Source organism: Cyclopterus lumpus, chromosome 7 (assembly GCF_009769545.1).
Source record: "Cyclopterus lumpus isolate fCycLum1 chromosome 7, fCycLum1.pri, whole genome shotgun sequence".
Classification (NCBI taxonomy): domain Eukaryota; kingdom Metazoa; phylum Chordata; class Actinopteri; order Perciformes; family Cyclopteridae; genus Cyclopterus; species Cyclopterus lumpus.
In genome coordinates, this window is record NC_046972.1 from 21,918,378 (window position 1) to 21,946,086 (window position 27,709).

General features: G+C 48.4%; 1 protein-coding gene across 2 annotated transcripts in view; it reads left to right on the forward strand.

The window, feature by feature from the left end:
* The window catches only part of LOC117733934 (protein bicaudal D homolog 2-like), a 37,648-nt gene extending 17,475 nt beyond the window's left edge, over positions 1 to 20,173 (forward strand). Inside the window, exons 3-11 of one of the 2 annotated variants that reach the window (XM_034537890.1) lie at positions 6,910 to 7,062; positions 7,819 to 8,033; positions 8,117 to 8,366; positions 9,444 to 9,701; positions 9,797 to 10,000; positions 10,122 to 10,670; positions 11,150 to 11,301; positions 14,940 to 15,195; positions 18,080 to 20,173. In XM_034537890.1, coding sequence (XP_034393781.1) covers positions 6,910 to 7,062; positions 7,819 to 8,033; positions 8,117 to 8,366; positions 9,444 to 9,701; positions 9,797 to 10,000; positions 10,122 to 10,670; positions 11,150 to 11,301; positions 14,940 to 15,195; positions 18,080 to 18,082 — 2,040 coding nt within the window. In that variant the 3' untranslated portion in view covers positions 18,083 to 20,173. Of the gene's footprint in view, positions 1 to 6,909; positions 7,063 to 7,818; positions 8,034 to 8,116; positions 8,367 to 9,443; positions 9,702 to 9,796; positions 10,001 to 10,121; positions 10,671 to 11,149; positions 11,302 to 14,939; positions 15,721 to 18,079 lie in introns of those variants that run through there. The other variant, XM_034537888.1, reaches the window with a different exon arrangement.
* Positions 20,174 to 27,709: the final 7,536 nt, after the last annotated feature.

The window sequence follows — 27,709 nt, forward strand, 5'->3', positions numbered from 1 at the left end:
AAGCTTTGAAGAACGCCTTTGTTTGATGCAAAGATAGAAAGACATGAAAGGGAAATAATCTGACGGCAGCCGCTCACCTTATAGAACCGTTGCTTTGGCCCACGCTCCCTTGACAGCCGTGTAACAGCCTGGAATACTAAAGACAGGCGAGCTTTGAAGTAGCAACTCGCGTTAGATTTTAACTTTGATTTATTCGACTCAGGTCTCACATAACGCGTGCATGGACCTGCTAAAACACGGACGTCGTTACCCCCGTTCCATGCATCCCTCTCCGCCCTTGCAACCAATAAGGCCCGTGTGCTCCACGGGCTTCACATCCTACACGGTGACATTCAGCCCCTCGTCTCCGTGTAACGCTCTCTCTCCTCTGTGTTTGTGCACAGCAGATTAGAGCTGAGTCGTCTATTTTTGCAGGGTCAAGTTCGGTAATTTCGGAGTGAGTTTAAAAATCTTTGGCAGGCGGCTGCAGGACTCGCTTGAGACGAACGTTGTTTCTTACCGAGATTAGTGGGGGAAAAAAAGAGTTTAAAAAAAACGAAAAGCTCCACATTCCACTATAATTAGGTCAGCTGCTGCTCAGCTCTTGGTAAAATTTGGTTATAACAGAAGCCAGATGTGCCTCAGAAGCCAGTCAACTTAAACATTATTACTTCCTACAAACATATTATGCCTCTTAAATCTCCTAATATCATTTAGAAAAGGGAATACGGTGTTTTCTCGCATTCCTCATCCACAGCTTCGGCGCAACTGTGTACAGCACTGGTGGTTCTGCAGGTACCGTTCCCATTATAAACACCCTGGCGCAGCAGTCGGGTCTAATTGGCAAGATAAAAAGGGTCTGGAGTGTAAATAATGACGCCGTCCTAATGGTACTATTGTGTGGCAGCCAAAATGGAGGGCACTGAAGCTGGCATTGTGGCCAGGCGGACTGAAAGACGCCTTTTGTCTCCCGGGTTTCAAATTAGCCCGAAAGCCCAGGCAGGGAGAGAAAGAGGGTGGGGGGGGGGCCATAGGAGACGATGGGACTGGAAGAGAGAGAGAGAGGAGGCCTAAAATTCGTTGGCGATGGAGGACGAGAGCTGTCATTCTGGGACAGCCTGGCTAATAATATTGAGTCAGGAATGCTTGTGACAGTTGGGGCTCTAACTGTCGCCCTTTTGTTTGTGGCAGAGTTTTTTCTTCTGCTCCTGCACATCTACGAGGTTCCTCTGGAAGGCTAAATGGTATTTGGGCTGCGAGCGTTCTAGTACAGCTGAGAGGAGGCGTACAAATGCGTCTCTCTGTCTGTGTGTGTGTGTGCGTCCCAAATTAATCACTCTAGATAATGTCATTATTCTACAGCTCTGGGAGCTCAACATTGTGAATCGGCGCTCGTCTTTTGTTGTTAGAGTTAATCCTCCACCGTTTAGTTTCGACATCACGCTCCAGCCTCCTGCGGCGGTCCTCCCTGCCAAAGACTGGAAAGTTGGGCCCCGCGAGCGCCGACGAGACCCCATTTCACCGCTCCGCCGCGTGCCGTCTACAGGATTAGACCTCCGTAAGAGAGCACGTAACATTGTGGAGGAGGCGCGCTCTAATCGGCGCGACTTCATTAAATTCAATCTCGTGTCTCGAGAGGAATGGGCCTGCTGGTGACGGCTACCTCCGTCCTCGCAGAATGGGGGGGGGGGGAATCCCCGACGGTTTGTACTGAGCTCCTGACGCACGGTGACCGCCGTCGCCTTCTCGCCGTTTAACGACGACTGGCGTCCTGAAACGATTCGCCGACGCCGAACCGGTTTAAATGATGGTGCTGTGCTTTATGGCAATCGCCATTCAAATGTTGAATATGATTGGTTGTTCCACCTCATTGACATTAGGCTTGCCCCTTAATTGAAGTGCCGCTCCAACCGGATTGAGAGATGGGGGTGGGGGTGGGGGGGGGCATCTGCACGGATGGGATGAGTTCAAGAGGTCGGAGGAGGAGGAGGAGGAGGAGGAGGAGGAGGAGGAGATGAGAGTGCACGGCTGCAGGTTGGAAGCAGATGGACGCGAGAGCAGAACTTCTAGTTGTCAGAGCGGCGGCCATTTTTTATTGCGTATTGTTGCCGTTGCGGGCGACATCCTGAACCCACGTTAACGATGGACTCATGGAGGTAGCGATGTTACGAGGGCCAAGAGGGTAACACGAGTTGCAATGCTTCATTAACCTTCTCCCTCCCAACCAGTCACGGCGTAGGAAGCCAGATCGGTGGCGACTTTGTTCGGTTTATTTCTCTGTAACCGGTGTAGCATGAAAGCACGCTGATCCCACCGTGCTTTCATGCTACACTGGTGTCCAGAAAGGGAGCCTAACAGTGGGTCTCGAGGTCACACGTCATGTTGTCCCCAAAACAACTGACGACAAGTTGCCATTTTATTTTTCTTACTAGTCAAATGCCCAAAAACTGTGTTCGACGTCCCTTCTGCTCCTGTTCCATTCCTCTTTTTCCTCCTTCGTCTGACGCGAGGCTGATGTAATGGGACTCCTCGAGGGCTCCGAGGTGTTGATGTCCGCCGCCTTATTATTCCTCATGACATTAATGCCGAGACGGATCACCTCCTGTCATGTGCTAGTTGGAGGAGGGAGGAGAGGGGGGGGGGGGGGTGAGGAAGGTTGAAAAATAGGTCTCTGAGGACAAAAGACTCACCGAGACGAGGAATATAACAAGAAGAGGCGTGAAAACTCCGACACGTGCCGCTTCGATTTCCATTTTTTATTCTCGCACCGGCACCAGCTGTCACGGGCGACCCACAGAGGACTCACAAGCCTCCAGATGTTCGGCGGGGGGGCGGGGGGGGGCGGGCACACAGCGCCCTACAGCGCCCTACAGCGCCTCACAGATTGATGGCTCTTTGTAGCCCCTGAGAGGGGTGTGTCCCTAAAACACATTTAAGAAGACGTGCCATTGATCCCTCATAATGTTTCCCCTTCTGGTATCGGCTTTAAGGAAGCTCGTCCATCTTGATTTAAGACCCCCCCCCCCCCCCCCCCCCCCCCCCCCCCCCCCCCCCCCCGGGGGCTCGCAGCACCAAAGAGGTTTCCCGTGCCGGATCAATGGATCCTAATAAACCAACAGCAAACACGCTGCACAGGCCTGCACATTCACTCCAGCTAATGGGTGCACATCTCTCCACTCTCCTCTACAAAGGACCTCCAAATCTCTAATTGTTTTTTAAGTGCGTGCGGGCACATTTCCACCCTGTGGGCTCTTCAACAGTCACACACTGGACAGAGGGCCATCGGCAAAGGCTCCTTTTCTGTGTGTGTGTGTGTGTGACCTTGACTTGGGGTGTCCTGTCTCCGTAATGGAGTCCGTGTCGGCTGGAGAGAGTGACAACTGCTTGCAGCGGAAAGAGGAGGATAAAAGCAGATCTGCTTTCACCCACATTCCCAACCGGTGACAGTGGCGACGGCGGCCCCTGAGCTTCATTACTCCTCAACCCACACTGGGGGAGGGGGGGGGTCGAGACTTCTCGTCCCTCCTGAGATCCTGCGATGCGCTCAGCTCTGTAGAGTTAGATTGAACTCATTCTGGCGTGACGTTGACCTGCTGACCTATGAAGTGTTTTATCATCAGCATACTGAAGACTCAGAAGACTCACCAGAGATCTAGTCAACATGGCCGCCCGCCCCTCTCCACGTCTTTTTGTTAAATTATATATCTGATAGGTTGGATGGATATGATGGAACTAAAAGCTCCGTAGGAGGAAGACATTCGACTGTGACCGTGGCCTCTAAAAGCCCGGAGGAGGAGGAGGAGGAGGAGGAGGAGGAGGAGGAGGAGGAGGAGGAGGAGGAGGAGGAGGAGGAGGAGGAGGAGGAGGAGGTTGGAAAATGAGAGAAATATTGTCGCAAAGGCAAAATTGAGGTCAGTGGTATTAGAGCAAGTGGAAAAACAAACATGAGTATTGACCTGCGCTGGGTGTCATTTGGGAACCCCACTGCACTTTGTAGAAATCCAGATCATGTGCTCTTTCCTGGGATGGAGAGTGAATGCGAGGTCAGCGGAGTGAGAGTGCAAGAAGAAAAAGACACATATGTCTGTGCTATTGCATTAATAATACAGTTAATGCAGGCTGCATTGGATTTGCTATGGATTTGCAGAAATCCATATTTACAACAAACAAAAAAAAGCGCTCCGAAGTTATTAAGAGCGGAGCCTTCGACAAAGCATTAAAAACATTCTTAATCTACACTCGAGTTAAGCCTGAATGAAACTTCGCCACCTCGCTAAGTGACGGAGCGGTTTCTTCCCCCCCCCCCCCCCCCCCCCCCTCCCCCCCCCCAGAAGCCCGAGTTTTATAGTGGCTCAAACTCGGCGAAAAAAAATTACCGTTGAGCTTTATGGATTTAATCCGGCTCAACGCCACACTGTGCCGTCAAAAGCAGTTTAACTGCTAAAAAAAAGAAAGCTTTTGAGTTGGGAGCGGTGGATTTTCATACGGTTTTGGAAGAAGCTCGGACCGGGAAAAAAATGTGTGCACGTGCAACACGCACACACACACACACACACACACACACACACAAATACCACAATATATTGCAAACATTCCCAGGAGAGGTGTGTGCGCTCCTCCATGATTTAAATGCTGTTCAACCTTTCAAATCAGCTTCTGTCAATCATCAGCTCGGTGTAAACCCCCCCCCCCCCCCCCCCCCCCCCCACCCCCCGGCATATATATATATATATATATGTGGTTATATTAAGGGGGTGACTGATTTATTTATTATTATTCAGATTCAGAAGTCAGGACCACAGTGCGCAGGCTTAGTGGGAGGACCGATCAGTGAGCTCCTGCATTATGCACTAACATCGGGCCCCCGTGCTCGTGAGATGAATATTGATGCGCCTTCAAACGCTGATTAATTATTACTCTGATCAAACGAGGAGCGCGGGGATCCGGCAACATCATGTTGTGTCGGTTAGTTCTTAACCTCAGCGAGCAAACACATCACATTTAATGAAAGAAAAACTAATTGTTTTTGGGTTGCCTGATAGTCTCCGGAGTCGCGTTACATAGAGAGCGTGGTTATTAATAAAGCTGTTGGTAATTCATAAAGCTGTGCCCTCACTGTGGGCCCTCCTAGTTGTTGAAAGGCCTCACCAGCTTCTCAGCCGCTCTCCTCCAATAGGTAATAACACTGAAATCAATAAAAGAAAAGGCCTCTCGGGGTTGACTTCCTGTTGAAGTGATACCCCAGAGGAGGGGTCGTGATGTGGCCGGCCACATGGTCACAGCGGGAGGGGGAGGGGCCACCTGGCTGGGGATGGGGAGGCTAATTGTCCCGCTGGTGTTGGTTTATATTTGCCGAGAGCAAGACGCTTACACACACACACACACACACACACACACACACACACACACACACACACACACACACACACACACACCTACGTCCACCTCCGCTCTCCTTCTCTCCTTTTTCTTTTACGGATCTGTCTTCAAATAAACTGATGGATTAGTCGACAGAATGGAGCTTTCGACGATTAAGAACAGCCCTAATATGGCCTCAGTAACACACACTGAAAACATCAGCACATATTAAGTATGTAGTTCATATAATAATAATAATAATAATAATAGACACTTTCTGCATTACATCTGATTTCTACAATTTGCATGCATCAGTCCTTGTATCACTGAACAGAGACACAGAGCCCGATAGAACCCCTCAATAGAACATTAGTACATTAGACCAATAGAACATTAGACCAGTAGAACATTAGACCAATAGAACATTAGACCAATAGAACATTAGACCAATAGAACATTAGACCAATAGAACATCAGACCAATAGAACATCAGACCAATAGAACATCAGACCAATAAAACCTTAGACCGATAGAACATTAGACCAATAGAACATTAGACCAATAGAACATTAGACCAATAGAACATCAGACCAATAGAACATTAGACCAATAGAACATTAGAACATTAGACCATTAGAACATTAGACCAATAGAACATTAGACCATTAGACCAATAGAACATTAGACCAATAGAACATTAGAACATCAGACCATTAGAACATCAGACCAATAGAACATTTGACCAATAGAACATTTGACCAATAGAACATCAGACCATTAGAACATCAGACCAATAGAACATTAGACCAATAGAACATTAGACCATTAGAACATTAGACCAATAGAACATTAGACCAATAGAACATCAGACCAATAGAACATTAGAACATTAGACCATTAGAACATCAGACCAATAGAACATTAGACCAATAGAACATTAGACCATTAGAACATCAGACCAATAGAACATCAGACCAATAGAACATTAGACCAATAGAACATTAGACCAATAGAACATTAGACCATTAGAACATCAGACCAATAGAACATTAGACCAATAGAACATTAGACCATTAGAACATCAGACCAATAGAACATTAGACCATTAGAACATCAGACCAATAGAACATTAGACCAATAGAACATTAGACCAATAGAACATCAGAGTGCTTCCCGGCCGTTGAATGCCTGTCAGCACAAGAGACATAAGTAGGCTTCAGTCTCTCTGGTGCCATCGGAGCTGGCAGGCTGGCACACTTGTGGCACTCTGCCCAGAGAGACACCTGACACACACACACTCACACTCTCATACACGCTCACACACACTCACACGCTCACACACTCTCACACACACACTCACACACACACACACTCACAGACACAACGGGTTTGGGCAGATGGGAGCCCATTCTTATCTAGCATGATTTGGAGCGTTAAAGAGACGATGTGACAATAACGGTTAAACTAAAGCAACAATTATCCCGTCAATCTCTCCGACGCTCAAGTCAAACGAGAGTGAAGTCCTGGTCTCTGACAGCTCTTCTTCCTCCTCTTCCTCCTTTGGCCCCACAGAACAGCCAGATGGTGGAGCTCCAGAGGAATCAGCTGCGCGACGACATCAAGGAGTACAAGTTCCGGGAGGCTCGCCTGCTGCAGGACTACACGGAGCTGGAGGAGGAGAACATCTCGCTGCAGAAGCAGGTGTCGGCGCTCAAGCAGAGCCAGGTGAGGGCGGAGCAGAACATTCTTGGCCTCAATTGGGGGCGGTTCACTCTTGTAGAACGCCAGCCAGGCGCTTCTTTTGCGCCGGTCGTTGCCAAGCAACCAAAACCCGGCGACGCAGTCGACCACAACTAAAGCAAACACAATTAAAACAAAGGTAACATGGATTTCCTGCCCAGTAAATTCCCCCCTGATTAGACGCGAGCGCTTTAATATTCAGACGTAATTATGATAATAATAACAAACGTCCTCCGATGCAGTAAAAAGATAAGCAGCTTCCCGTCCGGTTGTCGAAGTGTTTAACGGCTCTCCTCCCAGATTCTAACACTTCATATTGTTAATCAAATGGGAGTGGGAGGGGGGGGAAACAACCCAATCCAACCATCCGCAAACATAAAACGAGAGCTGCATTTCCAAGTCGGACGTTTCCATTTGATGTCGGCTTTCATGCTGGAGCTGTTAATTCTTTTTCCGTATGCCGTCGTCACCCTGGACTCATCAGAGGGCATGAAACAAAACAAGAGCGTCTCTTCTGACATCCGATATGAAAAGGATTCCACAATCCAATTAACTTAAAACTAATTAGAAAGGGAAATTAAATGGACGTGTCCTCAATCAACATGATCTTTTCGAATAATGGCCGTTCTTTTTGATCCAGCGTGGTTTGCCACACACGAGCCAGTCGTATTTATTTCCTCCGCGAATCTAAAAAACAACTCATCGAAGGCGTCTTCCCTCTTTCCCCCCCCCCCCCTCCAGGTGGAGTTTGAGGGTTTGAAGCACGAGATCCGTCGTCTGGAGGAGGACACCCAGTTCCTCAACAGCCAGCTGGAGGACGCCATCCGGCTGAAGGAGATCGCCGAGCGTCAGCTGGGCGAGGCCGTGGAGACCATCAAGACCGAGCGCGAGCTGAAGGCGTCCCTGAGGAAAGAGCTCTCCCACTACATGAGCATCGGAGACACGCTCTGTCACAGGTACAAACTAATTAAAATAAAATAAAACGAGACGCTCGCAGGCCTCGAACACCAACGCGACCCTCCTTTCGTTTTCCCCTCAGCCCCCTCAGCATCTCCCTGGACGGACTGAAGTTCGGCGACGACGCCGGCACCGAGCCCAACAACGACGAGGCCCTCCACGGGTACGAGAACGGCTTCGCCAAGCTGGCCAACGCCATCGCCTGCGACAACCGCATCCCCGCCGCGCCCGAGAAGGACGAGGCGTTCCATCCCGCGCCCAGCCTCGTCGACGACCTGCTGAGCGAACTCAACATCTCGGAGATCCAGAAGCTCAAACAGCAGCTGATGCAGGTAAAAGATATCGCCGACCCCTACGACCCCCTTTAAGGGATTCATAACTCTCCGTTCTACCGATGAGTAACAATCGATTGGGGGTGTGAATGACTTGTTTCTGTAGTGTTGGGTGAAGAGCGAATCAATAGCAATATAATGAGAGTCAAAAGCAATCAAGCCATCTCTCTCTCTCTAGATATTCTTTATCATCCAACAAGTCTCAGCTTGTAGTGAAGGTGTGTCTTTAAAGTGGGAGTCAGTAGATCCTGACCGGCTGCAGGGATCTAAATCCCCTTCTAGCAAAGTTAATCCAGGGAGAGACACACACACACACACACACACACACACACACACACACACACGCCCTTCGGGGCTCCGTCAGGCTGGTGGAGGCCCCAGTGGACCCGCCATCTGCTTGCTCATCACCCCATGAGTCCGAGGCCACGCTTGATTGGGCACCATGGTAACCAGAAGGTATGGGCCAACCTGTGGATAATCATTGTTTTGAGGTCGAAGGGATTGCTTTTTTTTTTTCTTTCTCATTAAACATAAACACGGACGCTGGTTTAATAAAGAAAAGTCAAAAGTGACCTCGATGTCCACAGTGGCAGCGGGTCACACTGCCGGGTCAGCCCACAGATTCCAGGCAGGAACCAGAAAGCTTCCTTGACTCATGGAGGCACTCAGTTCCTCTCGTTCTGATTTATTTATCTAAATATCTGTTGACGTAATGTGCCATGCTTCATACTTTGTAATTAAACATGTGATTTAATGAACAATGCAGATGAGCGTGCACACGATACTTGTTCATTATTTATAGATCAGCTTGTCAGTGCTTCCCTCTGCATGTGTGTGTGTGTGTGTGTGTGTGTGTGTGTGTGTGTGTAATACGACCCGGCCCGGCAGCATTGTCAAGGTCATTGTGACTCTGATGCTGGGCGGCCGGCCAACGAGCCTCAAACACAAGCCTGATAGCCGGGTGGAGTTACCGCCTGACGGATAATCCACTGATCTTTAAATGTGATCTGTTTTTTTTTTTTTTCGAATGCAAGAATCATTCACTTCATGAACGTCTCTGCCTCTCTACTCCCCTAGATGGAGCGTGAGAAGGTCAACCTGCTGTCCACCCTGCAGGACTCCCAGAAACAGCTGGAGCAGGCCAACGGCGCTCTGTCCGAGCACCAGGAGAAGGTCAACCGGCTCACGGAGAACCTCGCCGCCATCCGCAAGCTGCAGGCCAGCAAGGAGCGCCAGTCCGCCTTGGACAACGAGAAGGAGCGCGACAGCAACGAGGACGGAGACTACTACGAGGTGGACATCAACGGGCCGGAGATACTGGAGTGCAAGTACAAGGTACCCGGTCTCATGCACAGCTGAGGGCAGACGGGGAGGAAAACCCATCGGTGTCGTTTATCCATTCTCAACCAACGGGTCTGGGCTTTGCGCAGGTCGCCGTGTCTGAAGCCGGAGAGCTGAAGGAGGAGCTGAAGACTCTGAAGACTGAATACCAGGCCTGTCAGTCACGTTACGAAGAGGTGCGCACCCGTCTGGAGATCGACGTCACGGCGCTGGAGGGGAAGCTGGCGACTCTGGAGAAGACCAGCCACACAGACCGAGTGGAGAAGGCCAAGCTGGAGAAGGAAGTGCGCAAGGTGAGATGTTGCTTTTTTAAAATTATTATTATTTTTTTTTTATATATCAACGTTTTGATATTCAATTTGGTGTCTTGACCGCGCGTAACCGAGCGCCTTTTCTTCCTCTCCGCGTCCTCAGCTGAGCGACGTGGCAGGCGAGTCCCAGGGCAGCCTGAGCGTGGCGCAGGACGAGCTGGTCACCTTCAGCGAAGAACTGGCCACCCTCTACAACCACGTCTGCATGTGCAACAACGAGACGCCCAACCGCGTCATGCTCGACTTCTACAAGGAGGGCAAGGGCGGCCGGAGCAGCCCGGAGGGCCGAGGCCGCCGCTCCCCCATCCTGCTCACCAAGGGTCTCTTCCCCGAGCCCGGGAGGGCCGACGCCAGCGACGGGGCGCCCTCGCCGGTCTCCTCGCTGCCGTCCCCCGGGTCGGACCACCGCCGCGAGCCCATGAACATCTACAACCTGGTGGCCATCATCCGGGACCAGATCAAGCACCTGCAGCTGGCCGTGGACCGCACCACGGAGCTGTCGCGCCAGAGGGTGGCCTCTCTGGAGCTCGGCACCGTGGCGGACAAGGACAAGGAAGCCTGCATGGAGGAGATCCTCAAACTGAAATCTCTGCTGAGCACCAAGAGGGAGCAGATCGCGACCCTGCGCACCGTCCTCAAGGCCAACAAGCAGGTTCGGTGTTTTTTGTTTTGCATTCAACGTCGGGCGTCGCGCCCCAAAACACATGTCGTTTTTCTTTTTCCATTGAAACAGAAGGAGGAGCCGGTCAGCTATTTCGGCTCCATTCAGCTGTTTGCAGCAAATGCATCGCAGACGAGATCTTAAATAACAAACACAGCTGTCCGGAGAGGGTCTGTGTGTTCCCCCCCCCCCCCCCCCCCCCCCCCCAAGACACCTTGTGTATGCAGTTGTCCCTTTAAAGTATCCGTGTGGTCAGTCAGTGACCATTAGCGCACATGAAAGCCCCTCGTAAACCACACACCTACGAGCAGCAGCTAACAATAACAAGTGCACTGAAATAGGGGATATGGTCCGTATTAACAGACTTCTTGCGACAGGAAGTCCCTCCCCCCACCCCCCACCCCCACTTCCACTTCCCCGACGCCTTCCAGCTGCTCTGACCCCTCTTTGTTCTTCTCACCCACCCACAGACGGCCGAAGTCGCTCTGGCCAACCTGAAGAGCAAGTACGAGAACGAGAAGGCCATGGTCACCGAGACCATGATGAAGCTGAGGAACGAGCTCAAAGCCCTGAAGGAGGACGCCGCCACCTTTTCCTCCCTCCGAGCTATGTTCGCCACGCGGTAAGAAGCCCGCTGGAGGAATATGTGTCGCTCACCCTGTCTTCCAAGACGCTTATCTTCTTACCGAAGAAGCCACACAAGCAGATGTTTACCGACATGGTTTTTGCCTGATAAAATCCCAAACCGGTCAAACGTAGATTAGTTTGAAGAGGCAGAAGACGACGTGCTACGCTATTATAGACAATTAAACTGAAGATTAAGAACGTAATCGTCACGGTAATCCATCGGTTACCATGTGTTGGCCGCGTCTCGGTGTTGTTGTGTCCTGGAGAGTTTTGGAGAATCGCGGTCAGGAAGGCAAACTGAAGAGAACAGAAGGCGTCTAATCTGGGTATCATTCAAATATGTCACTTAGAGTGTGTGTGTGTGTGTGAGAGAGAGAGAGACACACACACACACACACACACACACACTAATCTGTTCTGATTCCAAAGAAAAGCCGGTCAAAGGTTATGTGCATAATCCCACCTCCTCTTGGTCTGGATTACACATTCACCCCTCAATGTGTGTGTGTGTGTGTGTGTGTGTGTGTGTGTGTGTGTGTGTGTGTGTGTGTGTGTGTGTGTGTGTGTGTGTGTGTGTGTGTGTGTGTTATATATTAGAAAAGGCTCGCCCGCAATCCACAGCAGAGCTCTAGCAGAGGAGAGGTGGAGGTGGAGGTGGAGGTGGAGCTCCTCGCACCCTCATCTTCCCCACACCTGTCCCTGGACGTGTGTTCGCTGTAACTCCATATAGCGTCTTAATCAAATTAGTAACGTCTGCAAATACGAGAGCGTGTGTGTGTGTTGTCTTGTTTGTTTGTTGTTGGCGCACTGCAGAGCCAGACAGTGAGAGGACGTGAGAGGTGTAACGCTAAGAGGGAACCAGATCTCTTTCTCCTATAGTGACGTCATCGTTTACCTGTGTGCATGTGTCATTGTTCCAGTGCAGCGGAGGTGTGGGATCATATTTGACCCCCCCCCCCCCGGTGCTGCTCTTGAGGCTCCAGGCCCAGTAGCCTGTCACTGTGCCTGTGCATGAATTACATTCAGTCTTTCTGGGATTCACGTATTGGTATGTAAATTCTGTCCCATACGACGACACAGAGAGCCGGGTCAGGGGACTCCGTTGAGAGGCCAGGGGGACGGGGACTCGGCCCAGCGAGGTTTCCCACAAGCCCCCCCCCCCCTTTACATCCCACAAGCCCCCTTCCGTCCTTTTCTCACTGCCAAACACCCGGTTCTCTAGTCATCTGGAAAAGAAAGAAAGAGAGGAAGGGGCGGGCCTTCATTTAAAGCCCACGACAGGGGCCAACTTTATGGTAATGGTCGCTCTGTGAAGACGTGGAAAAACTCTCGGCTACAAAATGTGTGGTCTTTGTCCAAGAGGAAGAAAAGAACATGCAGGTTATTGAGATTTTTTTTTAAAGTGTATTTGACTGCTTGAGAGACGCAGGGTGGGATGATGTCAGTACTTTTTCTGGTGTAGCTAACATTCCTAAAGACATGCCTCTGCATGCTCTCAGTCAAAACTATTAACCCGAGTCACATGTTCTCCTCAAACCTACAGCCTCCGTCCTCCTGCTGTTGTGTTTCCCCCTCTATCATTCACATCCCGCCGTGACCAATCAGGCTCCAGACAACAGCTGAAGAGACTCTCTGTGTGTGTGTGTGTGTGTGTGTGTGTGTGTGTGTGTGTGTTTGCATGAATTTTGCAACCGCTGAGGTTTTTTCCGTACGCAGCCATAAATGTCTTCCGTAAATAATGGCGTCAAAACAAGAGCCCGTCTGTCAGCGGTGGGAACGTGACGACCCCCTTCAGACCAGCAGCAGGCCCGAAAGGCTCCCATTGTGTCCCCCCAGTCTCGAGAATACAATTTTCCCGGGAAAAAAAGATCCCCGAACGCCCTCTCACCCCCCATGCTGGAGTGGCTGAGCACTTTAAAGGCGCACTCCCCCCCCCCCGCGTCTCATACTGGGTTTAATGAAGCAGCGCTGATCCCCGTTGTCTGGGTGTGTGTGTGTCCCACTGGGGATCAAACTGCATACACAGGGGGGGGTATGAATTGTGTTTGCGTGGGGGGGTCCGGCGAGGGCCAGAGTTCAAGTTGTGCACAACCACGTGCAGCATCTGCCGGTCGCTGGTGCTTCTCAGAACTAGAGAGGTGGGGGGGGGGGGGGGTCCACTTCCTGTTTACAGCAATAACACAATATCTAAGTTTTAAGTTTTTACGGCAGTTCAATCAACAATAACACTCGATGTCACGTCATAGCTAGCAGGCATCAGCTTACAAAAAGATGAAGGAGGACACCGATCATCATTTACAAAATGAAGATTGTCTGCATTCTTTTGGTTTAAAAAAAAAAAGAAGAAAAAAAAAGCATAAAAGAGTTTGAGTCGCCACCGGTTGGGGCGTTCCCAAATAAAGATATAACAATTAAAACACCAGCTAGAGAAGAGAGGGCGAGGCAGCAGTTCAAATACAAACACAGTTCAACGGTTCTCCAATGTGGCATCGCTGTGAAGTACGGCGCTGCTTGTGAACACAACAACAACAACAACAACCCCCCCTTTCGTAGAGGTGTGTCAGTCATTACTTGAGTGTCACTCTGACTGCTTAGTCAGCCACAAAGACAAGTAGAGAGAAGCAAAGAGGCGGCGGAGAGGGGGAATAAAAAGAGTCTGGAGAGGCGAGATAAGAACCAGGAGAGAGGATAAGAATGAGAGAGAGAGAGAGAGAGAGAGAGAGAGAGAGAGAGAGAGAGAGAGAGAGAGAGAGAGAGAGAGAGAGAGAGAGAGAGAGAGAGAGAGAGAGAGAGAGAGAGAGAGAGAGAGAGAGAGAGAGAGAGAGAGAGAGAGAGAGAGAGAGAGAGAGAGAGAGAGAGAGAGAGAGAGAGAGAGAGAGAGAGAGAGAGATGAAAACGGGGGAAATGAAAGGAGAGCACAATGACAGCAGATGGAGAGTAAAGATATGGACCCCCCAACCTCAAAAGCCCTTTTGAGTGACCCACGTTCTGTACCTGTCCAGCCTTAGACCCACACACACACATACACGCGCGTACACACACACACGCACGCATACATGCATAGAGAGTTGGGTGATGATGTCGCACTGCAGCACCCAGCTGACATATGTAGGTGCCATTTTCCACAGAGACGGGAGGTAGAAGAGATGGAGTCTCACTCCAACTGTAAAAGTGGAGATCAGGTGTGAGGTCACTTTTCCGACCCCCCCCCCCCCCTCCTCAGACTGTGGACGTACAGAGGGTCTTCTCCGTGGTGCACGCCGGGACGCCTCCTCTGGTCGTGAACGGGAATGATACTCTTGAAAAGCGTCCGTATTTAACCCTTAAAACATGCGTTGGTTGACTTTGGTTTGTGTAGTTTGGCTGACGAGACCCTCACTTGATGATGATGACGATGCAGGAGGTCTTGCACGTGCTCTGCTGGTTTTGTACCGTGTGGATCACTGCCTCCCCCTGGTGGCGGCAACGGAAACACCAGGAGGAAAGGTCACGGTGGCGTTTCATGACTTTTGGGTGCTTCCATCTCAAACATGCAGCTCAGGTGTGCATACGAGTGTTTGGTATAAAACACGCCGATGTGATCCTGACTCTCTCTCTCTCTCTCTCTCTCTCTCCGGTCCGTCTCTCTCTCAGGTGCGACGAGTACGTCACCCAGCTGGACGAGATGCAGAGGCAGCTGGCTGCGGCGGAGGACGAGAAGAAGACCCTCAACTCCCTGCTGCGCATGGCCATCCAGCAGAAGCTGGCCCTGACGCAGCGCCTGGAGGACCTGGAGTTCGACCACGAGCAGATCCGCCGGGGGGGCATCGCCAGCCGGGTCAAGGCCCGCAGCAAGGCCACCAGCGCCGCCGCCGCCGCCGCCCACGCCCACGCCCACGCCCACACCCACGTAAGTCAGAGTCTCACCTGCTCTGGCACCGGCCGACCGGAGCTCCACAGCGCCATGCCCAACGGCATTCTGGGAGGCCCGCCGGCTTTTTGCAGCGAGAAGTACAAGATCTACTGTGACTGAGGACGGGCGGGGCTGAGAAGACCGCAAGAGACTGCTGTGTACAGAGGGGAGGGCGGCAGCCGGTGGGGGGGGGGCACACCCTCCCCTGCCTTAGTGTTAAAGAGCCCCCACTCGCTCGCTTAGCTCCTCTAGGGTGTGCTGTGTGACTAACCGGCTGCTTGTGTGTGTGTGTGTGTGTGCTCGTGTCAAAACGCTTCGGGGGGGGGGGGGGACAGGTGTATGTACAGTGTGCACCCGATGTTTTGGACTGTGGTATGGCATGTGGATTCTAGGGGCCCCCGGTTATATCATCGGGGGGGGGTTGTGGGTGTTGTGGGTATCATGGCGTGTGTCTATTCTCTCCTCTGTCATAGTGCTGTACGTATGACGTATAAGGTGGCAGCTTTTCGTGTGCTTGTTCGTTCTGCCCCCCCCCCCCCCACCCTCTCACCCCCCCCCCCACCCCCCCACCCCATTTATTAAAGGAGCGTTGGTGCTCCTTTAATAAAAAGCCCCCCTCCTCCTCCTCCGTCCTGGACACACAGGTCACTCTCGAAGGAACAATGAACTTAAACTTTTAAAATAAAAATATGCAATCTCCCTCTTTGCTTTCCTGCAAAAAGAGGAGGAGGATGGGGGGGGGGGGGGGGGGGGGGGGGGGAGCACAGTGTGATTCCGAAGACAGAAATTCAAAAAAGTGGGTTTGCTCCTGTTTTTTTTATTTTTTATATATAACGGGCAGACAAAGGAGCACCATGTGACCACAGGTGTTTTATTTCAGAGTTTCTCGTAAAGATGCGACGCCAGCACACCGATCCAGTGGGGTCAGTAGAATCGCATGGCTTTGCAGCTGAAAAACGCTTCCTTTTTAAAAAAATGTATATACAGTTTTTACGTTGTCAGGTGCGTGTGTGTGTGTGTGTGTGTGTGTGTGTGTGGGGTACAGGACGACCTCCTGGACTACAGTTATTTGGATGTCTGGTTATTCCACGTCGACATGGATCCTTTCTGGAGCCCCCGTGTCCCCCAGAGAGTAGGACGTGGACGTTCGGCTGATCGGGCTCCACAACCCACATTTAAGCACGGCTGCCTCCCCAGAGATGAAATATAGTTTTGATTCACGGACGATTTTTTTAAAGAAATCCTAGAGTAGAGCACAAATCCAGAAAGGGAAGGAAAGACGGCACCAACGCAACAAAATCTGCAAACTGGGGGGGGGGGGGAAACGACCCAAACGCTTTATCTATTTATCTATCTGCTGATGTAAAGCCCCCCCCCCCAAAAAAAATCCCCACATCCTGTCTCCTGAACAGGCCCCCGAGCTCTGAACCCTGGCTTTAAGAGCCTCCCCCCCTCCCCCTCCCCCCTCTTTTTAGAGTGTCAGCAACCCCCAAAAAGCATCACCACTCACCCTTTAACTAGAGCGAAGGAATTGTGGGGGAAGTTGCCCTCTGACTATATATTTTTTCGTCAGGTAACGTCCTCACATGCGCAGCGCTCCCGATATTGTGTGTGTGTGTGTGTGTGAGCGTTTATGTGACGGGCCCTCGTGTGTGTGTGTGTATTATGGTTTTCACCTTTGCATATAGAGGGTCTTTTTGTTTAGTTTTTTCCAGGTGTGTGTGTGTGTGTGTGTGTGTGTGTGAGGACGGAGCGAGTGACTTACCGTTTTTTGTATCCACAATGGCTTTAACCCTTTGCAAGCTAGTTTTCAAAAAAACAACTACATTTAAGTGGGGCTTAAGTGTTTTTTCTTAATGAATCCATGTACTGCTTGTGGATCGTAGACACGTTTAGCTTTATGATGCCAAAAGCAGGGTTGATGAGGAGATCCTGCAAGATTGATCAAATTATGCGTTTTCTACTATATATTTAAATAAATAAAAATCTATATTCTTAATACGATCGTGTTCAGGTTATAATCTTGCAGGATCCTGTACTACAGTGTTCCTCCCTCTTAGGGAGCGCAATTATTCGGCGGAGTCAACCCTGCTTGAGCGTCCGTGGAGCCGCACCGCACCTCCTTTTTTTAGAGGTCGGTCACTCCTTTTAAGGTTTTGAGGTTTCACTGAACTTTACATGTGTGATGCAAACCAGCTCCAGAGAGGAGGGAGGAGAAAGGAGAGAGGAGATAAGGAAGCCAAACATACTGGTGGAGGAAGCCAGATGTCTGGCTGAGAGCTGACTCTCATACTGTGGGAGGGAGGGGGGGGGGGGGAGAAACTCCTGGTAATCTTTGGAGGAGAAATTTTATAAAAAAGACATTGATTCAAATTAGTTGAGCCTTTAACTCCGCCCCCCTTGTATCTCTATGTGGACCCCCCAGGGTGGGGATCGGGACTAGAACCCCCTTCTTAAAGATGAAATCCTCACGTCGCTCCGTCTAGTTTAAAATAAATAAAAACTGGCTCATCTGCTGTCCTATAAAGCTCCTCCTACTTCTGCCTGCAGGCTCCTCCCTCGTCACCTTTTTAATGTTTTACATGATGCATCCAGTTTTTTTCTGTTTCGCAGTCGGCCTGCATGTCCAACCCATCCTCCATTTAACCTGCACGGCTCGGGTAAAAACAGACCTCTTTTTGGTGGTTTCAAGGCTTCAAGGACTCGAGAGTCTTTGGCTTCCTCACTGCACCCGCAGGACTGTCGTCACCTCGGGGTGGGGGTGGGTGGGGTGGCCTTTCCTAACCCGGGGCCTCCTTTGACTAACTCGGCCCTCGCCTCGTCGCCTCTAACTTAACAAATGATGCTGATCACTTGTTCTGTTTCTTCATTCTTTTTGCAGTAAATTACGTGACGTGCCAGCGCGAGGTCCGGGTTGGGTTCACTAATTTGGACTTGGAAGACGAAAAAGAGATGCTAAACAAAAACAAAAACAAAAACAACACTGATCTCTAGTCCGATAAAGTGCTGCATGCTGCTGCTGCTGCTGGAAGCCAATTTCTCACGGGGTCCAATGAACTGTGCATTAATAAGTGTGAGTTCTAAACCCTCCAATGAGAAGCCAGGGGGGGGGGTCACAGGGTCTGGTTTCCATCTTTTTTTTGTTTATTGTTTTTTTGTTGTTTTTTTTAATCTGTGCACTTTTATTATATAGGATTATAACAGACTATTATTAACCTGTAGTAAAGCGTAGTAGTTCTACGGTTTGTGAGTAATTCAGCGTATATAGGTTATTTAAAAAAAACTATACGATTATACGTCTGAAAACAAAGGCTCCGCAGACCATAAACCTGCTATTAAGACTTCAATCCTCAAAGACTTTATCCATCTAATAATCACGTCTTCAATTGTTTTTGTTACGCCATACGTTAAGCTGTTTTTCTTTTTGTGTTTTGTTGTACACGTAAAAAAAAAAAAAAGAAAGAAAAGAAAATCCTGGGTGATCAAATCCTGGGTTTTTTCTTTTTTTTCATGTATTTATTATTCCTAGGAATAGTTTTAAAATAACACAATGAAACTTGACAAACGCTCTGACCCACATAGGTATGTTGTGTTTCAGGGGAAAGGGTGTGTGTGTGTGGGGGGTGGGGGGTATTTGAGTGGTATGATATGCTTTTTCCTCGCTTCTTACCGAGGGCGTTCCACTGAAACGGGATCACCGGCCGCCCCAGAATTCTCTGCAAAGTGCGAACAATTAAATTCCAAATTGGAATTGTTTCATTCTCTCTCTTGGTTTTTTTTGTGGTTTTTTTTATCGTGCCAAATCCTGGCGCACCTTTTTATTTTTTTTGTTGGGGGGAGGGGGGTTTAGTTCTTCGTTTCTGACCAGTATAGTGCCTTTTCATTGTTTCAAGAGAGAATCGTAGACTAGTATTTAATGGGTGTTTTTTTTTTACCTGATTTTTATTTAATTTATCAGGTTCAAAAATGACTGTGAGCAGCAATAAGTGCAAAAGGGAAATTCCCCCCCCCCCCCCCCGACTTGCACGAGTGAGATAAAAAATTAGCTCAATAAAACTTAAACATTGTATTGAATTCTGCAGGTCAGTGATCCCACTCATTAAATTCAGGGGTATTAAGAAAAAGGGTTTTATTTTTTTTTATTAAAACTTTGGGAACCAAATGAAATCCCTTTGGGCCTCCAAAGCATCGTTAATGTTCTGGAGTAGATTTATTGGAACCATCTACGCATCTTTGTTTGGTGAAGGTAAATGTGATATCAAAAAGTATTGTTGTTTTTTTTCTTCTGTGTCTAATTTTAAGTTTTTGTTTGTTTTTTGTTTTTTTAATTATTATTATTGATTTTTTTTTTTTTTTTACATTTTTGAGCATTATGTTTTCAGGAAACAGAAAACAAAGAAAAATAAGCATCAACAAGCTTGAATAGTGCCATTACAGCCAATGCTTGTTTGTTGAGGCGTTTTAAAAAGTTACCCCGACACGGACGGGAAGAAGAGAGGAAAACAAAAGTGCAATTCAGGTAAAGTTTTACATTTTCAATAAGAGGAAAAACGACGTTTTCTGTTTGCTGGAAGCCACAGTGAGCGTTGTGACAACACAATTAGCTGTGCGAAACTTTATATTGTCATATTGTGTGTTTTTTTTCAGTATTGATCCATAAATGAGTTTGATATCTTTTTTTTTTTTTATATGAAATAACGACTTCACCACGTACGTTGGGTATTTATTTGAATTGTCATGCAGTACTGTATTCTTATCAATAATGTGCATTATGATTAGTGGCATATATTGATTGCAGCTAAATGTCATATGCATGTTTTCCCCCAGTCATGGGACCTTTACACAGAAGTGAAAAACAAACACGTAAAAACTTTTTTGAACCAGGGTGTTGAAAAGAAAAAAAAATGAAATGGAATAAAACACAAAAGTTAAGTCCGACGTATTACTGCTGAACTAACCCAATGAAAGTGTGTTGTTTGTTTTTTGTCTGTGTGAAGGTAGTCATACTGGCTGAAAAAGAAAAAAAAAAACATTAAAAAAAAAATCAATAAATGTGACTTCGGTTCCAAAGCCTCTTCCGGTGTTGTTATTTATTATTTATTTTATTTATAGCTCGTGCAGCAGGCGAAGGGAGAGGGGCTCCTCAGAGTGTTCCCAGCTGGAAGCCGGAGGAGGGGGAGGGGGGACTTCCCAGCTGTGTGAGCGGCTCCAGGACATGATCACATTTCACACAATGCACAAAAACATGTCCACCATGGACTCTCTCTTTCCTTTTCCCCCCTCATCTCTTTTCCTTTCCTTCCCTTTCTCCTGGGCCTTCGTGAATATATATATATATATATATATATATATATATATATATATATATATATATATATATATATATATATATATATATATATATACACACATACACACATACACACATACTCCCACGCACCGATCATCGGAGCCAGTTTTCTTATGACCTCCGGTGCACTTCCTGTCCGGGCTCTGGAGGCCGGCGTCTCTGTCCGATTTAATGCAACAGTGAGTTCACGGCGGAGGAGGAAATGCTGCCGGGCTCGTTGTGAAAAATACACAAAACCAGGACTTGTGTATGACTTAAGTATCGTGGGATGTGCTCATTTTTTAATTTTATAATCTAAATCGACATAGCAATGGGGTTAGACTTCCATAACAAAGGATGACATATTAGAATATCCCAAGAAAGTACATGTATATACCGATGCATGTGTTCATACAAGGCATCCTGGAATTGTCTTGACTCTTTATTATTGTGGCAGAAGCTGAATATTTAAACTATTTATCCGGTTTTTAACTAGTTTTTTTTAACTAGCAACATGTGACTTCCAAGTGTTGCAAATAAAAAAAATAATAATTTGAATGTTATTTCAAATAAATGTACACATGAAAACAGCCTCACACACCAATTTGTAATATTTTGTGTGAGCACACACACACACACTGATTTTGTTTAAAATAAATACAATTAGGCATCAGAGGCCAAGATGTCCTAACTTTTAGTCCGTAGTTTGGGTCGAGCTCCAAAGACACACTACACTTCCTGCAAGCTCAATAGGGCCGGTTGGATCATCGGGGTTATTATTCTTTAATTTTTTTTTACAGACATAAAATAAAACAGCTCCAGTAACGAGAAAGCTTTGCACTCTACAGCGTTCTCCCTCTTAAGCTACACAACGTTAACCTCCCCCCCCTCCCCCCTTGATTGACATTGAGTGGCAGAGTATTAACAAGAGCCGTGCAGGCAGAGGTCAAGTCGCCCATGACGTCACCGGAGCGACAGCGGAGCCTTTTGTTGGTGCCAGTCTCCTCTTATATCCTCCCCACCCACCGCACGGGGAATATGGGTCAGTGGGATTCAGTCCATGGCATCAGTGGCATCAGTGCTCTATTAATGTGCAGGTGATGTGTGTGTGTGTGGGGGGGGGTCAACACCTGTTTTGAATCACAGCTGATGCACTATTAGGTTTCACCACGTGGGGTCCCTATAATACAGTTGCTGACATCTTCACGAGCAAGCCTGGGCTCTTTTTAAAAAAGTGACGAAGAAGAAGAAGAAGAAGAAGAAGAAGAAGAAGAAGACTCACAAAGAGCCTTATTTATGTACGTCATGTGATGGATCCACGTGGAGCCCGAAGAGGGACGCCGCAGATCAGCTGATCCTACCACAGGATGCCTCACGCGGATGTTGTGGTCGGGGGGGGGGCACACGCACACGCACACATTCCGCGCACATATAATCGTAGCTCGGATGGGATGCTCACTCGAAAGGAGTGACGCGCGCGTACGGAGACATTCCTTCCGCCCCCGCCATGTGGACGCGCATGGGGTGCGAGGCAGGTCCTCCCTTGCTGTGACGCACGCGTCATCTCCACCGCCGTGACACACTCACACAGTATCGAGCAGACGCTGATTGAGTCAGTGTGAGGCTTCAATTTGCACCTGGAACACACACAAAAAAACACGCACACACCCAGAGTGAATGAAGGTAGAGTGTGTGTGTGTGTGTGTGTGTGTGTGTGTGTGTGTGTGTGATGGGGGCGTTTACACCATCAAGGTTTCAGATGAGCACCTTCCATCTCACACTCATCTGTGTCGAATTTCACACCTTGTTATATCTCTTCTGCTCATCTGGCTCTCAATTTCTTTTTTCCCCCCTCTCTGGTAATCCTCATTGTGTTCGTTCATATCTCACTCTCCCGTCTGGCCTCTTTTCTCTCCTCCTCGCTCCTCCTCTCCCCTCCTCCTCTCCTCCTCTCCTCCCTCTCTGTGCATGGAAGTCTGTGGAGGAGGATGTACCCCGGGGGCCAGTTTGGTGTCCTGCTTTCTGTGGACCAGCATTAGGCTCTAACCGGAGGGTGGGCATGGTCTATTTATGATCTATTTTAAAACACAAGTTCAGTCATCCACAAAATCACTCGTCCTCTCGGTTCACGTTGTTTCACTATAAAGCGAAAAAGGAAGAAAGAATTCAACCAAAAGGAGGGGCAGTTTTTTTTTTTTTTTGTATTTGTCTGCAAATTATGCAATTAAGAGAGTCAGAGAGCCGGGACAAATGAGGGAGGAGGTGATTTATATAGATGCGGCTTATTAGAGAGGAGGAGCACGGAGGTCAATGGAGTGCCCTCTTGGCCAGACGGGGAGCCGTTACCACGGGAGGCCCATGCTGCCGGATGAGAGGCGTGCAGCGACGAGGGGTTAATGATGCGTATGGAGGAGAAGTGTGCTTCCAAAAGAAGGAGGAGGGGAGGGGGGGGGGGGGCACACAGCTGTGCTACTGAAGATTTCTTTCGCATCACTGAGGAAAATATATACAAGCAATTAAAAGTTCTGCATTCAGAGCTTTCTTGTGTTGAAGCCCAGAAGCACGATTAGGAAAACTCCACTTAACTTAAAGGATATAAAGAAGTAGCTGTGTGTGTGTGTGTGTGTGTGTGTGTGTGTGTGTGTGCGTGCGTGTGTGTGGTTATCAAAAAGTAAAAGTGCTTATTCTGATGCATTATTAAATATGCTATTATTAATTATTATTAAGTATATATGCAGTGAGGGAGGAGCTCGTGAAGATATTTTAGTCCATGTGGAACATTTGAGGCGTCATGAGAAGATTAATGAGAGTTGGAGAGAAGACAAAAAAAAAAGAAGAAAAGAATAGAAAAACCTGCTCCACACATTTATTTTTACATTCTGATCTTGTTTTTTTTTTGGGGTGAAATGCCTCAAACTGCTTTTTTAAATGAAACCAGCTCAGAAATTTAGAATTTTTTTTTGCTCCTTCCTCATTGCTCTGCACGAGGAGCCAGCTGACTGACTCAAGATAATCAATTAAAAAAGACGAGGACAAAAAGCAGTGACATGGAAATAAAGTGCCGGTTAGTGTACTCGAGCTCCACACTAATAGGAAGCTGTGGAGAGATTTTCAAAGAAGAGGAGACCATCTCTTGAAATAGGCCTCCTCCTCTACGTGACTGCACGTGACAAGCCCGTGTCACACGCCTTCTGTGGCGACGGGCACGTCGTGGCTTAAAAATTAAAAAATGCAACATCACGGAAAAAGAGTCGGAACACTTTGAAGTAGAAACGGAATGTTTATTGGGGCAATAAACGCGCATTTGTGGGTTAAAGCGTCACATTAACTCAGTTATTTAACCAATAATGTTTCATTCGAGCGCATTCCCAATCAATGAATGGGGTTTCTCGGGCTCGCGCATCGCACCGGGAGCGCGCTTTTTTTTCCTCCTCTCTCTCTCTCTCTCTCTCTCCAGCGACACAGAAGAGTGAGTTCTGTTTTAGGGAGAGGGAGGAGAAAGCTCTGCATGGAGGACTACGGCGCTCTCATTCTGCACACACACACACACACACACGCACACACACACACGCGCGCACGCATGTCTCTCGCGTCCGTTAGGAAAACCATGAAGTGTCCTTAGTTTGTGTGTGTGTGTGCGCGCGCTTTTGTTATTATTATTTTTTTGTAGCTTTATCGGCGAACAGGAAAAGGGGGATCAGAAGTGGAGTTTAGTCCCCCTCCTCCTCCTCCTCCTCCTCCTCCTCCTCCTCCTCCTCCTCCTCCTCGGATACTCTGGAGTCGCCGTGGTTGCCAGTTCCTCCTGGAAAAAGCTCGGATTCAGCGGAGAAAGCGCGGAGAGGAACTTTGTGCAGGATGCAGGGGGCTCCGGCTACTGGTGAGTGGGTCGCTCCGGGTTAGAAAGGCGGGTCTCTTCTCCTCCTTCTTCTCTTTCTTCTTCCTTTTCTTCTCTTCTGTCCTCTTAAGAAGACTAAAAGCCCTCCACGGGTTTTCCTTAAGTCGTTTCCAAATGGCTAAACTCCTTTTTTTTCCCCCTCGCGCACAGAGTTTGAATTCCGAAATGCTTTTGCCAGCTGTCACCGGGGCAGCTGCGCCCCCTCCCCTCTCTCTCTCTCTCTCTCTCTCTCTCTCTCTCTCTCTCTCTCTCTCTCTCACACACACACACACACACACACACACACACACACCCGAACCCCGAACCCCCGACGCAACGTAAGGAGTTTGTTTGGGGGCCGCTTCACAAACACGCGAGAAGAGCGCCGGAGCTTTCAGCTGACACGGCGAGAACAGGAGCCACAACACCCCGAGAGAAGGAGCTCACGATCGGCCCAGTCACACACACACACACACACACACACACACACACACACACACACACACACACACACACACACACACACACACACACACACACGCACACACACTTTAGATTTGATAATCAGAAGAAGTGTCATTCATCCACCTCACTACTGTGTGTGTGTGTGTGTGTGTGTGTGTGTGTGTGTGTGTGTTTTCTGATTGTGGTTGAGAGGTGCATCTCTTAATTACACTTCTCTACCGCCACGGGGGGGTGGGGGGGGTGGGGGGGGTTCATGTGAGAACCAAACTCCACTCCTTTTTGGAAAAATTCGGCTGAATCTCAAAATCTCTCGCAGAGGCCTGTGAAATAAAATAAAGTGCTAGCATGCAGACAAAGAAGGGGAGTGTGTGTGTGTGTGTGGGGGGGGGGGGGGGGGGGGGGGTGATGGGATGATATCAGGCTGCAGCAGAGGTGAGCTATGCAGAGAGAGAAGAGAGTGTGTTTGTTGTGGGGCTCGGGGGAGGAATCGATCTGCCGTCCTCCTGGCTGACTTTCTTTTTTCCGGCAGTCCAGCAGTGAATCGTTTCTCTCCCACACACACACACACACACACACACACGCACACACACACACACACACACACATACATACACAAACACACACACACTCATTCCCAAGGCCTTGCTCTTTTTTAGGTTTGCAGTTCCCTCTTTCTCTCCCACACTGTCCCAGATCAATCTCTCTGCCTGCCTTTAACCCCCACCCTCCCCCTCCCCAACACACACACACACACACACACACACACACGCACAGATGAAGTACATCTAATTATTTATCTTTTCTGAAGTTCCCCTCAACCCGACCAGCCCGTGCGCTCCCCCAAATGCTTGTTTTGGTGTTTACGATTGGGGAGGGGATGGGGGGGTCAACGGGGTCGTAAGGCCGCTCGCATCAAATCATTGGAGGATCTCCTCAAATACACCACATCACAAACTAACCGGTGGGATGGAGGATGGACGTCATTCCTCTGACTTCCGTGAACCTTTTTTTCCTGACAGGCTTCACTCTCCGAATGTCTATTCTTCCCCCACCACACACACACACACACACACACACACACTACCGATGCAGGACAGTGGTGGTCAACGTGTGGCAGCTCGACGCTCCCGGCTGGCTGTTTAGGTTATTTATTATTAACAAAAGCTAGTGGGCCGGCCTGTGTTTAACCAAGCCAATGTAAACATCTCCCCTCTGCGTTAGATAAACACAGCGCACGGGAGTCACAGAGGAGGATGGTGAGAATATTACCCGGCTCCTCTTGTTTCCACTCATTTATAAATATATATTTATTTATTTTTAAGCTCTGATGACTCTTGTTTGTTCCATTGGTCATTTTACCTGTTTTTGAGTCACGAGGATGGGAAACCCAGGACGTGGTCATGTGTGTCAGGTGTGTGCTGCCCCATGATACCACATTAGACATTAGGGTTATGATTGAAGGTGGTTGTTGTTGTTGTTGTTTTACCGCTATATACTAAATACAGGAGTGTAGTTTTTCCTTTCCAAGGGAGAAGTAGATGTGGCGGGAGACGTTTTCCACTAAGATTCACGTTATTAATTAGTTTTATTTCCCCAAATTGCATGTTTTTTTCCGTTTAAAAATGTGTCTAAATTCTGTGTTTCATGATTTGAAGCACATAATCTCATTAAAAAAAAAAAGGCGGACATCTTTAAAACATGTATGAATATCAATGAATTTGATGTTTTTGTGAGTCACTACTGTGTTATAAAACACAACATTCCATCCATTCAAGCCGTTTATGCTAAGCTAGGCTAACCCCGTGTGTGTGTGTGTGTGTGTGTGTGTGCGTGCGAGACGGCATGACTCAGTTCGAGGCCCATTCAGAAGCTCCAGGCGCTCTCCCGGCCCGAGTGTCACATCGATTTTCCTTAATGGCGGTCATGTGTATGTCCCGACAGAGTGTGTGTGTGTGTGTGTGTGTGTGTGCGCGACACGTCGTGTACATCTTGAGTCATCGGAAGACTGGAATGGCAGCGTGTGAAAAGCCTAAAAGATTGTGGCGTCGCCGGCGTCACGCCTGTTCAACAGGTTGTTGAGTCATTTGCAAACACGCCGCTTTTTTTTGTTGCCGTATAATTGTTGTCGCCTCGATATTCAATTGTTATCGTGCGCTATTAGTAATTGGAAAAATATAATATCGTCACGCCGACGTAGGTTTCGCCACACCTATCGGGTCGTCGTCAGAGGGAAGACGGTGTGAGACGGTGGTTTCTGTTTCACTCGTGACTCCTCAGTATGTGAGGACGTGAGTTCAATCAAAGAGGACTTGTTTCTAAATGATTTTTAAGGCCTGAAGTAAAAAAAAAAAAAGAATACAGTGTTGGTCATTTAGTTAAGTTTCATTCAACCCACGATGTATTTAATAAGATATATTTAAGTGCAGAGTCACGGATTGGTTTCGTGGACGGCGATTTTGAACCCTCGAGTTCAGCATTTTGGTTGTCGGCCATCTTTTTCTTTTTTTTTCTTTTTTTGGAACCAGAAAGTGACACGAGAGGGCGGTTCGTGAGCTGAAAACACGAGGTTATAGGGGTGAGACAAAAAATTCAACTCCCTAACCGGATAATGCCATGGTAGCGACCTGTCAATCACAAGGTAGCCCCGCCCCTAAAGCATCCGCTGTTTTATGGTCAGTTTTGACTCCAAATGGGGCCATAATTTACTAAATGAACATCATGCTGCATTGAAGAAGACTTGAAACTAGAGATTGAGACCATAAACTCATGTTTACAATGTTTTACTGAGGGAATAAATCAAGTGAGAAGTAGAGTCATTTTCTCATAGGCTTCTATACAATCAG